This window comes from Gorilla gorilla, chromosome 13, assembly GCF_029281585.2.
Source record: "Gorilla gorilla gorilla isolate KB3781 chromosome 13, NHGRI_mGorGor1-v2.1_pri, whole genome shotgun sequence".
Classification (NCBI taxonomy): domain Eukaryota; kingdom Metazoa; phylum Chordata; class Mammalia; order Primates; family Hominidae; genus Gorilla; species Gorilla gorilla.
Genome location: NC_073237.2, coordinates 31,398,488 through 31,411,643, shown reverse-complemented (window position 1 = coordinate 31,411,643; position 13,156 = coordinate 31,398,488). Strand labels below are relative to the sequence as shown.

General features: G+C 54.4%; 1 protein-coding gene across 2 annotated transcripts; it reads left to right on the top strand.

The window, feature by feature from the left end:
* Positions 1-2,723: 2,723 nt before the first annotated feature.
* AQP3 (aquaporin 3 (Gill blood group)) lies at positions 2,724-9,230 on the top strand. 2 transcript variants are annotated; one of them, XM_004047928.5, is made up of 6 exons: positions 2,724-2,943; positions 6,508-6,634; positions 6,942-7,079; positions 7,430-7,548; positions 7,882-8,099; positions 8,189-9,230. In XM_004047928.5, the coding sequence occupies exons 1-6, from the start codon at positions 2,836-2,838 to the stop codon at positions 8,355-8,357; spliced, it is 879 nt and encodes a 292-aa protein (XP_004047976.1). In that variant the 5' UTR covers positions 2,724-2,835; the 3' UTR covers positions 8,358-9,230. The 2 variants fall into 2 exon arrangements, with proteins under 2 accessions (XP_004047976.1, XP_030870516.3); XM_031014656.3 differs by lacking the exon at positions 7,882-8,099 and having other exon boundaries at positions 2,763-2,943.
* Positions 9,231-13,156: the final 3,926 nt, after the last annotated feature.

Genomic DNA, 13,156 nt, shown 5'->3' with positions numbered 1-13,156 from the left:
TGGGCATGGTGGTGCATGCCTGTAATCCCAGCTACTCGGGAAGCTGAAGCAGGAGAATCGCTTGAACCCGGGTGGGGTGATCTTGGCTCACTGCAACCTCTGCCTCCTGGGTTCAAGTGATCCTCCTGTCTCAGCCTCCCGAGTAGCTGGGATTACAGGCGTGTGGCAGAGGTGGTTGATGCCCAAAGAGATGGGTTTAGCAATACTCATAATCCTACAATCCAAGCACTCTAGGAGGCCAAGGTGGGCAAATTGCTTGAGCTGGGGAGTTCCAGACCAGCCTGGCCAACATGGCGAAACCCCTTCTCTACAAACAATACAAAAATTAGCCGGGCATCGTGATGCATGCCTGTAGTCCCAGCTATTTGAGAGGCTGAGGTGGGAGGATTGTTTGATCCCATGAGCTAGATGCTGGAGTGAGTCATCATCCATGTTTTTAAGAGTTTGTTTAGCTTCTTCTGCTACCTCTCCTGACACAACCTGTCCAATTGAAGGGTCCATGCCTATCTGTCCTGAAATGTCAATGGTCCTGTCACCTAACACAGTTTGACTGTAGGTCCCAGTGGCCCCTGGGGCTTTCTTGGTGCTGATCACATTTCTGATCAAGGACGACAGGGCTAACCCTTCTCTCTTTTGGTCCCTCTGGGAGAAGAACCTCTGCACTAGCCCTGCTCGCTTCTCATTGAACCGTGGGAGCCCTTCTTTTTTTTTTTTTTTTTTTTTTGAGATGGAGTTTGGCTCTTGTTGCCCAGGCTGGAGTGCAATGGCACGATCTCAGGTCACTGCAACTTCCGCCTCCTGGGTTCAAGTGATTCTCCTGCCTCAGCCTCCCGAACAGCTGAGATTACAGGCACCCGCCATCACGCCCAGCTAATTTTTGGTATTTTTAGTAGAGATAGGGTTTCACCATGTTGGTCAGTCTGGTCTTGAACTCCTGACCTCAGGTGATCTGCCCGCCTCGGCCTCCCAAAGTGCTGGGATTATAGGCGTGACCCACCACGCCCAGCCGGGGGCCCTTATTTCTCATATTCATCCCTCAAGGGACAAGTCCTCAGGGTCATTAGCCCACCTGGATTAAGTCCCTCTGGAAAATGATTTCTTTGATCTCCTCTGGCAATGCTGCCATAGAAGCTCAGCATAAGGGCATGTTGTTTGCTCCCAGGCCACCAGATGTTTCCTTGTTATTAAAAGCAGCATAGAGGGCAAGGTTGCACTTCGGGAGGCCGAGGTGGGAGGATCGTTTAAAGCCAGGAGTTTGAGACTAACCTGGGCAACATAGCAAGACCTCATTTTTACAACAGATTTTTAAAAATTAGCTGAGTGTCATGGTGGCACATAGTCCCTATAGTCCCATCCATTCTGGAGGCTGAGGTGGGAGGATCACTTGGGCCCAGGAGTTCGAGGCTACAGTGAGCTGTGATTGCACCACAGCCTGGGTGATGGAGCAAGACCCTACTCTAAAAAGAGAGAGAGGGCAAGGTTGTCCCATGATCCCCCTCAGATAGGGCTGACTCAATTAAGTTTGCTTAAAGAGACAGACTTGCCGGGCTCAGTGGCTCACGCCTGTAATCCCAGCACTTTGGGAGACTGAGGTGGGTGGATAACTTGTGGTCAGGAGTTCGAAATCAGCCTGGTCAACATGGTGAAACCCCATCTCCACTAAAAAAACAAAAATTAGCTGGGCATGGTGGCGTGCACCTGTAATCCCAGCTAATTGGGAGGCTGAGGCAGGAGAATCACTTGAACCTGGGAGGTGGAGGTTGCAGGGAGCCGAGATCACGCCATTGCACTCCACCTAGGCGACAGAGAGAGACTCCGTCTAAAAAAAAAAAAAGAGACAGACTCTTCCTTGGCCAGGGGTAAGTCAGATGGGAGAGGAGAGGGTTAAAAACAGCTGGGACTCAGCCTGCTGGCAAACATGTGGCATGTGGCATGTCGGGGCAACTGCAGCTCAGCCTCTGGAGCCATGTGAGCAATGCACGCAGGTACACGTGTGACAAGCTAGGTCACCCAGCCATGTTCAACAGGCATGTGCACAGCCACGAGGAATGCCCAGCCGTACAATTAGGCACACAGGACAACCGCCATGTGTAGACACAGCTGTGGACATAGCTGGCCAGGACATGCGACACACGACGTGCTCATAGCACAGGGAGAAGGGCCCATGAAGTCTGGCTGGAACTCAGCACGTGTGTCTGTGTGCCCAGCTGAGTCTGGACTGCTGCCCCCCTGACACTAGCTGTCCTCTTGAAGGATCCGTGCCTTATCTGTCCTGACAGAAGAGACAGTGTTTCTTCTCACTTGGGGCTCGCAGCCTCCTCCTCCTGCCTCGAACTGAGGATCTGTTGGGTCCAGTCATCCTGGAGAGATGCGGCCAGTTTCTTTCTGACAGGTCTCCTCCTGCCCCCAAGGAAGTGGGGTGATCACAGGGCCCAGGTGGTCTCTATGACAGCTGCATCCTCTCCAGCCATGGCCCTGAACCCTGCCTATAATCCCACCATTGGCTCTCAGATCTGCCTAAGCCTCTCAGCCCCCATGACGTCGCCTCCCTTAAGCGCCCTCCGAAGGCCACCCGTCCCTCAAAGCTCCTCACACTCCATGCCCGCAGCTCCCTCTACCCGGCGTCCGCACCAGCCTCCCAGCGGAGGTGGGGCGGGGGCGAGGGGGCGCCCACTCCTGGGCGCTCCGGGACTGCAGGGCGGGGCTGCAGGGCGGGCGGGGCCCGTGTCTCCCGCGCTCCTATAAAGGGAGCCACCAGCGCTGGAGGCCGCTGCTCGCTGCGCCGCCGCCTCCCGCCACCCCTGCCCGCCCGACAGCGCCGCCGCCTGCCCCGCCATGGGTCGACAGAAGGAGCTGGTGTCCCGCTGCGGGGAGATGCTCCACATCCGCTACCGGCTGCTCCGACAGGCGCTGGCCGAATGCCTGGGGACCCTCATCCTCGTGGTGAGTGGAGGGAGCCGGGGAAGCCCTTCTCTCTCCAGCCCTTGCACTCCCCAAACTCTCACTTCCCCGAAGGGGCTGTTTTCCAAGGTAGCCTGGACCCACCTCCCCAGCTCTGACCCCCACGCTTAACCGCGGAGGATCAAGCTGACTTCCAAAGTCCTCTTCGTCTTCCCCACGGTTCTAACCCCCTCTCTGACAGCTCCGACTCTTGCCAGAATGACAGCTGTTACTCCCCAGTGACAGTGCCGATCGTTTACTCTCCCACAAGTGACTCAGCCAACAGGCTGGGGGCAGCGCTCACGCTTGCAGTCTGGGACCGCCAGCCACTTCCCCTGCCTCCCACACCCCTCCAGATTCCCAGAATCCCAGCCCCCAGATGTAGGGGAGGGGGCGGAGGCAAATGAGCCATTATTAGGTTATTTGGGTCCTGGGTGTCTGGCCTCTAATGAATAATTAAGCCTCAAAAAGTCCAAAAGTTGAAGTGAGTGAGGACAGTTTGCACGAGTAGGGGCAGAGGGTGCAGGCCACATGGGCTGCAAACAGCGAAGTGGGAAGGGAGGCAGATTCTGACGGTAGAAGGGTGGGAGGAAGCTAGGCCCAGGCACAGAGGACGCGTGTCTAAAGTTGCTCGCCTGGTGCTCAGCGACTCCCAGGCCCTATCTGTTATCCAGACAGATGCTGTCAGCGTCTGTGCAGAAGACGACAAGCATTCTGGTTATTCTCTGGTCTCTTGGTTACTCTGTGGGTTCTCTGAGTGAGTATTTCCCTGCTTGAGTTACTCCTCAGTCCTAGTTACTCCTTGGTTACACCAGTTTCACCCTGGTTTTGTTCTGAGTGACTCTGTTTGCACTTCTTAGGTCTGGCAGACCCACCAGTTATGGTTCTATTTCCTGTCCCAGTTACTCTGATTTTTCAGCCGCTCATGTGGTTACACCTGTTTTCCTCTGTGTTCAGTTGCTACATTGCAGTGGGTGGGTTACTCCGTTCCTGCCCCAGCCCTAGGTAGTACAGACCAGCTGGCCCACTGTGGACTAGGAAGCTTAACTAAGGGCAAGTAGGGATCCCCAAATGGTTGAGGATCAGGATCTATGGGCAGAGGAGGGCTGAAACCCACTTCTGGCTTCCAAGAATAGGAAGTGGGGAAGCCACAGGGGGCATTTTATCCACAGCCTCCCATAAGATTAGTCGTCCTATCAGCCAGCCCTAGCCCCTCTCTCCTGTGCCAAGAAGGCAATAGGAGGTGGCCTTTATCACTCTCCTGCCTCGGAGCCCTCACTCCTATCGGAGTCCTGAGTCCAGCCACCTGTTTTAGAGCAGCCAGGCTAGGGGAGGATGATGTCTTCTATTTTCCTAGAGGGGCCTCCTCATTCCCTCCCAAGTCTCAGTTCACTCCCTCACAAAGGAGCCGTTAGTCCTCCCACTGAGCCCCAGGATCATCAGGCTTATCCCAGAGCACAAAAGAAGAGTGTTAAATTTGTGGGGGAAGGGTTGCAGACTCAGATGGATGTGAGGTATTGGATATCAGTGAGAAGCAGAACTTCAAGGACTGCATGAACTGGAGGGGCAGGCCTGGGGATCCCTTTGTAGTGGGTGAGTGCCTGCCTGCCTACCTGCGTGTTGGGAGCCTAGGCCTGCAGTGGCAGAATCAGGGTTGGCTTTGGGGTGAGGAAAGCCCCTTTCTCTGAGATACCTGGTGTGAGGGCAGGGGGTGGTGCTGGCTGAGAACTCAGGGCAGGGGTTGGGGGAGGAAGAGGAAGATTAGCCCCAAGGTGGTGGAACTGGCTCTGACAGCTCCTCCCTCCGAGGCCTCCTGGGATGGAGCCAGGTCTGAGCCTTTGGTAGGCAAGGAACTGCTGCCAGGGCCTCCCAAGCAGGGCAGGGCGCCTCAGACCCTCATGTGCCTGTGTCCCACCACCCCTTCTCACACATACACCTGCAATCTCTGATCTTTGCTCTCACCTGCCTGCACACCTTTGCCCCATGTCATTGCTGCTGGCTTCTCCGTTATCTCTTGGTCTTTCTGGGATGATAATCAAAATGCTTAACCATCCAGTACAACAGGCACTGATCCGTCAGAATAAACAGGGTCTGTAGCACAGGTCCTGGAAACTGCCTGCTCTGTGGGCATAAAACCTTTAGTTATGGGCAGGTGGGAGAGGAGACCAGGGGAAGGCATTGGAGCAGCTTTGAGGGACACTCAGGTGGCTCAGGGCAACAATGCTTTACAGCTGCTGCAGAAGTATTTTCAGGCTTGAACAAGGGGAACAGACATAGTACGTTCTTTTTCTTTTTTAAATAGAGACAAAGTCTCATTATGTTGCCCAGGCTGGTCTCAAACTCCTGGGTTCAAGATCCTCCCATCTCAGCCTCCAAAGTGCTGGGATTACAGGTGTGAGCCACCACAGCTGGCTCCAGTATGTTCTATATTTGTAGAACACCAGGGCTCTTAGTCTCTTTTAGTTCCCCCATTTTTGGCAGAAAGTTTAGAACCAATCTCCCCATTTCTACAGCCCTGGGTCCCGGGCTGGGGATAGTGAGAGGAGCCACACAGATCCCTGTCTGTAGGACCTCCAAATCTGAGCGGGGAATCTGGACCCCTGAGAGCAGAGAGGTCATGGGTGGAGAGAGGAGACGCTGGGACAGGGACAGGTAAAGGAAGGGGAGGTTGCTGAGAGGGACATGGTGAGGGCTGGGGCTCTGGCATCCTAGACTCAGGAGAAGTGGATTCAACCTCACTTCTGGTCTCCTCCCTATTTATTTGTGCCGCCCATTGCCACCACTACCACCACCACATGAGCTTTTCTTTTCTTTTTAACTCTTTTTTTTTTTTTTAACTTTTTTTTTTTTTTTTTTTTTTGAGATGGAGTCCCGCTCTGTCGCCCAGGCTGAAGTGCGGTGGCGCAATCTTGGCTCACTGCAACATCTGCCTCCCATTTTCAAGTGATTCTCCTGCCTCAGCCTCCCGAGTAGCTGGGATTACAGGCGCCTGCCACCACGCCTGGCTAATTTTTGTACTTTTAGTAGAGATGGGGTTTCACTATGTTGGCCAGGCTGGTCTCAAACTCCTGACCTCAGGTGATCCACCCACCTCGGCCTACCAAAGTGCTGGGATTACAGCGTGAGCCACTGCACTGGGCCTACATGAGCTTTTCTTTGGGGCAGCTGGGGGATGAGTGAGAGGCTTCCCACCTTTATGGTCCAGGCCTGAAGGGCTGCAGAGAAACTTGTGCTAAGGTGAAAGCTGTTCCCCTACACCTATGCCTGCTGAAATTCAAGGAAAATCAGTGAAGATGGTTCAGTCATCTTCTAGGATCCCAGTCGCAGACCCTGCTTCCAGCCCTTTCCATAGGGCCCTCTCATATTAGAGTTGGGACAGTGGGGTGGGAAGGCATGTGTCCTTTTTCTGGAGAGTGCAATTACAGCAGAAGGGGTTTGGGTTGGGTTCCAGGAAGGGCCTCTTGTCCTCCCAGTGGTGGCGAGTGGGCAGGTTGCTGGCTTCACCCCTTCCTTCTGGAGTGAGAGTTGCTGGTCCTCACCCTCCCTGCCTGTTCTTCTTCCTGACAGATGTTTGGCTGTGGCTCCGTGGCCCAGGTTGTGCTCAGCCGGGGCACCCACGGTGGTTTCCTCACCATCAACCTGGCCTTTGGCTTTGCTGTCACTCTGGGCATCCTCATCGCTGGCCAGGTCTCTGGTAAGGCCTTAACCCTGCCCCCAGCCCTTGGCCCTCAATAGCATTCCCACTAGGTGTCCTGGCATTCCTAAGGGCAGGTCACAGCTGTGGCCTCTGCTTTGGCCCCTTGGGAAAGGAGGGTGGAGAAGAAACTTGACACTTAGAACATTCGACTCTCACCTTGGAATCAGAGATTATCAGCTGACCTGTTACATAGACCAACCGCCATCCTGTGCAAGAAACCCCTCTCTGCATCCCTTCTCAGGGGACCCTAGCCTCCCGACTGTGGCAGGCTGCAGCTAATAGGTCCCATGTCCCCTCTGCCCAGGGGCCCACCTGAACCCTGCCGTGACCTTTGCCATGTGCTTCCTGGCTCGTGAGCCCTGGATCAAGCTGCCCATCTACACCCTGGCACAGACACTGGGAGCCTTCTTGGGTGCTGGAATAGTTTTTGGGCTGTATTATGGTAAGCATTCCCCACCCTGTCCTCCTCCACTACCCCCGTCCCTCTGTTCAGAACCTGCTGGCACCAGGCCTTTTGATGACAGACGGCTAGGGCCTGCCCAGGCCCCGGGCTCATGACTCACTCATTCACGCACAGGGCCAAGGTAGGGGGCACGAGGGGAAACAAACAAGTTGGGCAATAACAGAGTCTCAGGTCCTCCACCCCACCCCACGTCACCCCCTCTGCCTGCTGCAATACAGCAGTATTGCTACTTACGCATAACTCATGGGAGGGTGGGGAGGGCACACCTGAGAGGGAAGTCTGGGCTCAGGCCTCTCCCCCGACTCACTCTGGGTCTAATCTGTCACCAGATGCAATCTGGCGCTTTGCCGACAACCAGCTTTTTGTTTCGGGCCCCAATGGCACAGCTGGCATCTTTGCTACCTACCCCTCTGGACACTTGGATATGATCAATGGCTTCTTTGACCAGGTATGGGCTGGGGACATGTGAGGGGAATGCAGGGAGGGGACCGAGTTGCCTTGGTAGCTCATGGGCTGGTTGGGGGACGGGACTCCTTGACTGTAGCAGGGTTTCTCAAATCTGTGGGGTAACCCACATCAGAACATGGTGGCAAGTACTTACAAAACATGCGGCTCTCCAGCGGGTTCTTGTCACGCAGACATTCTAGCACCATTGCTTTCAGGAGAAGAGCATGGGCGGGCGCTGACAAGAGTTTAAGAGCTAGAGGGAAGACGGGGGATGGAAGGAGGGGTCAGAGAAAGGGAGGGAGCTGCTGCTCACCCTGTTCTCCCCACTCCCCAGTTCATAGGCACAGCCTCCCTTATCGTGTGTGTGCTGGCCATTGTTGACCCCTACAACAACCCCGTCCCCCGAGGCCTGGAGGCCTTCACCGTGGGCCTGGTGGTCCTGGTCATTGGCACCTCCATGGGCTTCAACTCCGGCTATGCCGTCAACCCTGCCCGGGACTTTGGCCCCCGCCTGTTTACAGCCCTTGCGGGCTGGGGCTCTGCAGTCTTCACGTGAGTACAGCCCCCACCCAGCTCACCCCAGCCTGCCTCTTCTCTGCCCTGCCCCCCATGTCCCTGACTATGAGTGTCTGTCCCCCCAGGACCGGCCAGCATTGGTGGTGGGTGCCCATCGTGTCCCCACTCCTGGGCTCCATTGCGGGTGTCTTCGTGTACCAGCTGATGATCGGCTGCCACCTGGAGCAGCCCCCACCCTCCACCGAGGAAGAGAATGTGAAGCTGGCCCATGTGAAGCACAAGGAGCAGATCTGAGTGGGCAGGGGCCATCTCCCCACTCCGCTGCCCTGGCCTTGAGCATCCACTGACTGTCCAAGGGCCACTCCCAAGAAGCCCCCTTCACGATCCACCCTTTCAGGCTAAGAAGCTCCCTATCTACCCTCACCCCACGAGACAGCCCCTTCAGGATTTCCACTGGACCTTGCCCAAATAGCACCTTAGGCCACTGCCCCTAAGCTGGGGTGGAACCGGAATTTGGGTCAATACATCCTTTTGTCTCCCAAGGGAAGAGAATGGGCAGCAGGTATGTGTGTGTGTGCATGTGTGTGCAGGTGTGTGTGTGTGTGTGTGTGTGGTTTCCCAGATATTCAGGGCAAGGGACCAGTCGGAAGGGATTCTGGCTATTGGGGGAGCCCAGAGACAGGGGAAGGCAGCCTGTCCATCTGTGCATAAGGAGAGGAAAGTTCCAGGGTGTGTGTGTTTCAGGGGCTTCACATGGAGGAGCTGCAGATAGATATGTGTTTCTGTGTATGTGTATGTCTGCCTTTTTTTCTAAGTGGGGGCTTCTACAGGCTTTTGGGAGGTAGGGTGGATGTGGGTAGGGCTGGGAGGAGGGGGCCACAGCTCAGGTTTGGAGCTCTGGATGTACATACATAAGTAGGAGCAGTGGGACGTGTTTCTGTCATAATGCAGGCATGAAGGGTGGAGTGAAGTCAGGTCATAAGTTTCATGTTTGCTTTTGTTTTGTTTTGTTTTTAATGTATGTAACAGATGTTACAGTCTTAGGGATCCGGGATGGGAGACCCCACTTTAGAAAGGGTCGTCACTCCTTTAATCCTCTACTCAACAATGTACTCTTTTATCTTTTATATTAAAAAAAATAAAATAAATATGTGCCTAAAACCTCCAGTTGTGCAAATATCTTTCTGCTTGCTCTGCTGCTTTTCTGGGGCCAGTTAAGGAGCTTCCGCATGCCCACACTGACCCAGGGTGCCCGGCTGAGTGTCTGATCTGGTCAGGTTACCCTGGGGGTCATACAGAGAGGTTAGAGAGCCTCTTCACCAAGGCTGTCAGTTTGAACTCAGTGGTCCCAAACTTTCCCCCAAGTTTCCGTCCTCATGGGTACCCCCAGCATAATGAATGGAATCTTCTTCCCAATCCCTGTACCCACACATCACCCCAGAAAGGCTTGAGCCCCATGCAGGGAAGATCTTGCTGCAGAGCTACCCAGCGGGGAGAACTGCTGCCCAGGAGGTGGTGAGTTCCCTGTTCCTGGAGGAGACCCACCAGACTGGGAACCTGTATTGTCCTCCACAACCTGCAGCTATTCAGGCTCCATAACCTCCACCCAGACCTTGGCCACAGCCCCCCTGGCAGCCTCCCTGCCTCCAGGCCTGCCCCAGTCAGTCCACAAAGCAACCAGAGGGATCTCTTCAAAACCTCTGCTGAAAGTACCCATCTGGAGACCATCCACAACGCTCCATCTGGCGTTCAGGACCTCCAGGTAGGGTCAGGAGCCTACCCCTCCTCTCACACGGCTCCATCCACCTCAGCCTACTTTATGTGTTTCTGTGTTTTTGTGTCTTCAGACTTTGCTCCAAAGTCCCAACTCACATCTTTGCTCATTAAAGTCCTCACGATCTGCTTTAACGCCTCTTCCTCCGGGAAGCCATCCCTGCTCTGCCTCACTCTTCCAGCATCTTCTAGTCAGCTGTCTTAAGTGCCGAGACCCGCAGTTGCGTTCACGCTCATCTCCCCTTCTGCTTCATTTCTTCAGTCATTTCTTCACTTCTACAGAGGCACCTCTGTGCCCAGTAAGGCAGGGGGTTGGAAGACTGACTCTGGCACTCTGACTTGCCCAGAAAAGCAACGGGCTCAGCACACCTGAGAACAGGAAGCTTTTCTCATTTGCTTCTTCCTTACCATACCCTCCTCAAGTTTCATCAAGGGAAACTTCATGCAATACAAGGGAAGGCATCCCCTACCCAATCCCTCCTCTGAGCGAACCCCATGGGAGCCAGAGGGTCCCTGGGTGTGGCAGGTGAATTGTGGTTTTTAGAAGCTAAGCCAGCTTTTGCTCTCCAGCCTTCACAGATGAGATCATGGTCCAGAGAGGGCGGGTGGCAAACACAGGGTCACACAGCCAAGAATCTGCCTACGGAGGTGAGGGCAGGAGAAGGCAATACCATTTTAGGTTTCTATCCCTTCTTTGTCCCCAGCTCCCAAGAGGCGTGTCTGGAATGTTGGAGGGACCTGAGCCAGAGGGAGTGTCCCCTTCCCAGGCCCTGGGGGAAGGAAGGGCAAACCTTGGGAGGGGAATACGGCTGCAGAGGGTCATTCCAGCCACACCAGTCCCACCTGGGCTGCCCTCACCTTGCTGTCCTCCCCAGCATGCCCCATGTCCTTCTGTCACCCATTTCTCTCAAATCCTGCTGCTGACCCTGACCAGTCAGCCTAGGGGGTGGTGGCAGCACTTTTGGTGCTGCCACCTGGCCCAGCAAGGATTCTCTAGCTGGGTGACCTTGGGGTAGTCATGTTCTTTTCCTGAACCTCCCTTATCTGTGAATTGGGAGATATTGAGAGGAGGAAATAATGGAAGATGATTCATGGAAAGGACTTAACACAGTGACTAGCAGATGGTAAATCCTCAATAAATGTCACCTCATGATTTTTCCTGCAGAACCAGAGATGGGGGTGGGGAGGCAGTGGAGGGAGGATGCTAAAGGCTGTTTTTTTTAAAGGTCATTGAATTCAATATCCTCTTCCTCCTCAGATTCCTTCCACGGATTCTGAATTTCCCGAGAAAGGGGAGGGAGGAAGTGTGAGGGCGATAGCGTGCTGTGTCCTGACTTCAGAATGCTCTTGGGAGAGATGGAGGGGAGACAAGAGGGGCTCACACACAGGATGCAGGGCAAAGAAGCACGTGGCCGCAACCAAAGGAACGTGTTGCCTGGAGGGTCAGGCCATGTGAGAGAGGGTAAGGCCCGGCCAGGACCAGGAGCAGTGTGTCACGGCAGGGGCTGAAAGGGACATGAGCCAGGCAGCAGCTGTGTGACCCCTCCAGGGGTAGAAGGGAAGCTCCCCACCTCCTCACCCCACCTCCAGGTGTACCTTCCACCAGCAGTTCTGGCTGTCAGAAAGTTCTAGCAAAACAACTCTTCATCTCCTTTAGGAAGTTATCTTCTCCCGGCCGGGCGCGGTGGCTCACAACTGTAATCCCAGCACTTTGGGAGGCCGAGGCGGGCGGATCACGAGGTCAGGAGATCGAGACCATCCTGGCTAACACGGTGAAACCCTGTCTCTACTAAAAAATACAAAAAATTAGCTGGGCATGGCGGCGGGTGCCTGTGGTTCCAGCTACTCAGGAGGCTGAGGCAGGAGAATGGCATAAACCCAGGAGGCGGAGCTTGCAGTGAGCCGAGATCGCACCACTGCACTCTAGCCTGGGCAACAGAGCAAGACTCCGTCTCAAAAAAAAAAAAAAAAGCTGGGCGCAGTGGCTAACGCTTGTAATCCCAGCACTTTGGGAGGCCGAGGCGGGCGGATCACGAGGTCAGGAGTTCGAGACCAGCGCGGCCAACATAGTGAAACCCCATCTCCACTAAAAATACAAAAATTAGCTGGGTGTGGTGACACACGCTTGTAGTCCCAGCTACTTGGGAGGCTGAGGTGGGAGAACCGCTTGAACCCAGGAGGCAGAAGTTGCAGTGACCTGAGACCATGCCATTGCACTCCAGCCTGGGTGACAGAGTGAGACTCTGTCTAAAAAAAAACCAAAAAAAAAAGGAAGTTATCTTCTCCCATTCCATGTAATCCATTTTCTGGTAAGGACATGGAGGGAGAATTGCATCCCCCATCTCACCTCTGTCCCTTCTTCCTGTGCTGAGCCATCTCCACAGCCCACTTTGGAGGAGCTCATGTTTCCTTAAAATTCAGATCCGCTTGGGTTAAAATCAGTCTCTGTGAAACTTGAGCTTGGTTCCTGTTTCTTAGTGTGCCTGCCTCAGTGTGTGTGCACACAAGCAAAGGCACTTCTCAGTGTTTCTGGTTGTGCCTTTCTTTCAATGTATCTGGTTATGTCTCTGAGGGTCCAAACCTCTGGCAGACCATGTCTCTGTCTCTTTCCAAGTATCTCTTACTGCCTGACTCTTCGTGTCTGGGTCTTTCTTTTATTATTATTATTATTTTTTTTTTTTTTTTGAGATGGAGTTTCGCTCTTGTCATCCAGGCTGGAGTGCAATGGTGTGATGTCAGCTCACTGCAACCTCTGCCTCCTGGGTTGAAGCAATTCTCCTGCCTCAGCCTCCCGAGTAGCTGGGATTACAGGCACATGCCACCAGGCCCAGCTAATTTTTGTATTTTTAGTAGAGACAGGGTTTCACCGTGTTGCCCCGGCTGGTCTCGAACTCCTGACCTCAGGTGATCCACCTGCCTTGGCCACCCAAAGTGCTGGGATTACAGGCATGAACCACAGTGCCCAGCCTTGTGTCTGGGTCTTTCTTTGTGTACCTCTGAGTGAACATCCTGGACTGTGACCCTCGGACCACATCTCTGCATGTTCCTCTGAGCCCCTCTCTCAGTGTACTTTGAGTACACCTCCATGTACTCAGTGCATATCTCTGCCTGCCAGCCCAGTCTCACTTGTGTTCCCCTAGGGCAGGCCTCCTCCTTAATTCCTGGTAATGAGCTCCCTCCTTCCTCTTTCCTCTTGATTTTGTTTTTCTGAAAACCTAGGTGGGGCACCTCTAGGCTTGGGGAAACGAGGGGTGGGGTAGAGTTGGGTGGGGTGGGAAGGGGAGAAGAGGGACTACTCCACCCAGTACAGGGACCCCAGG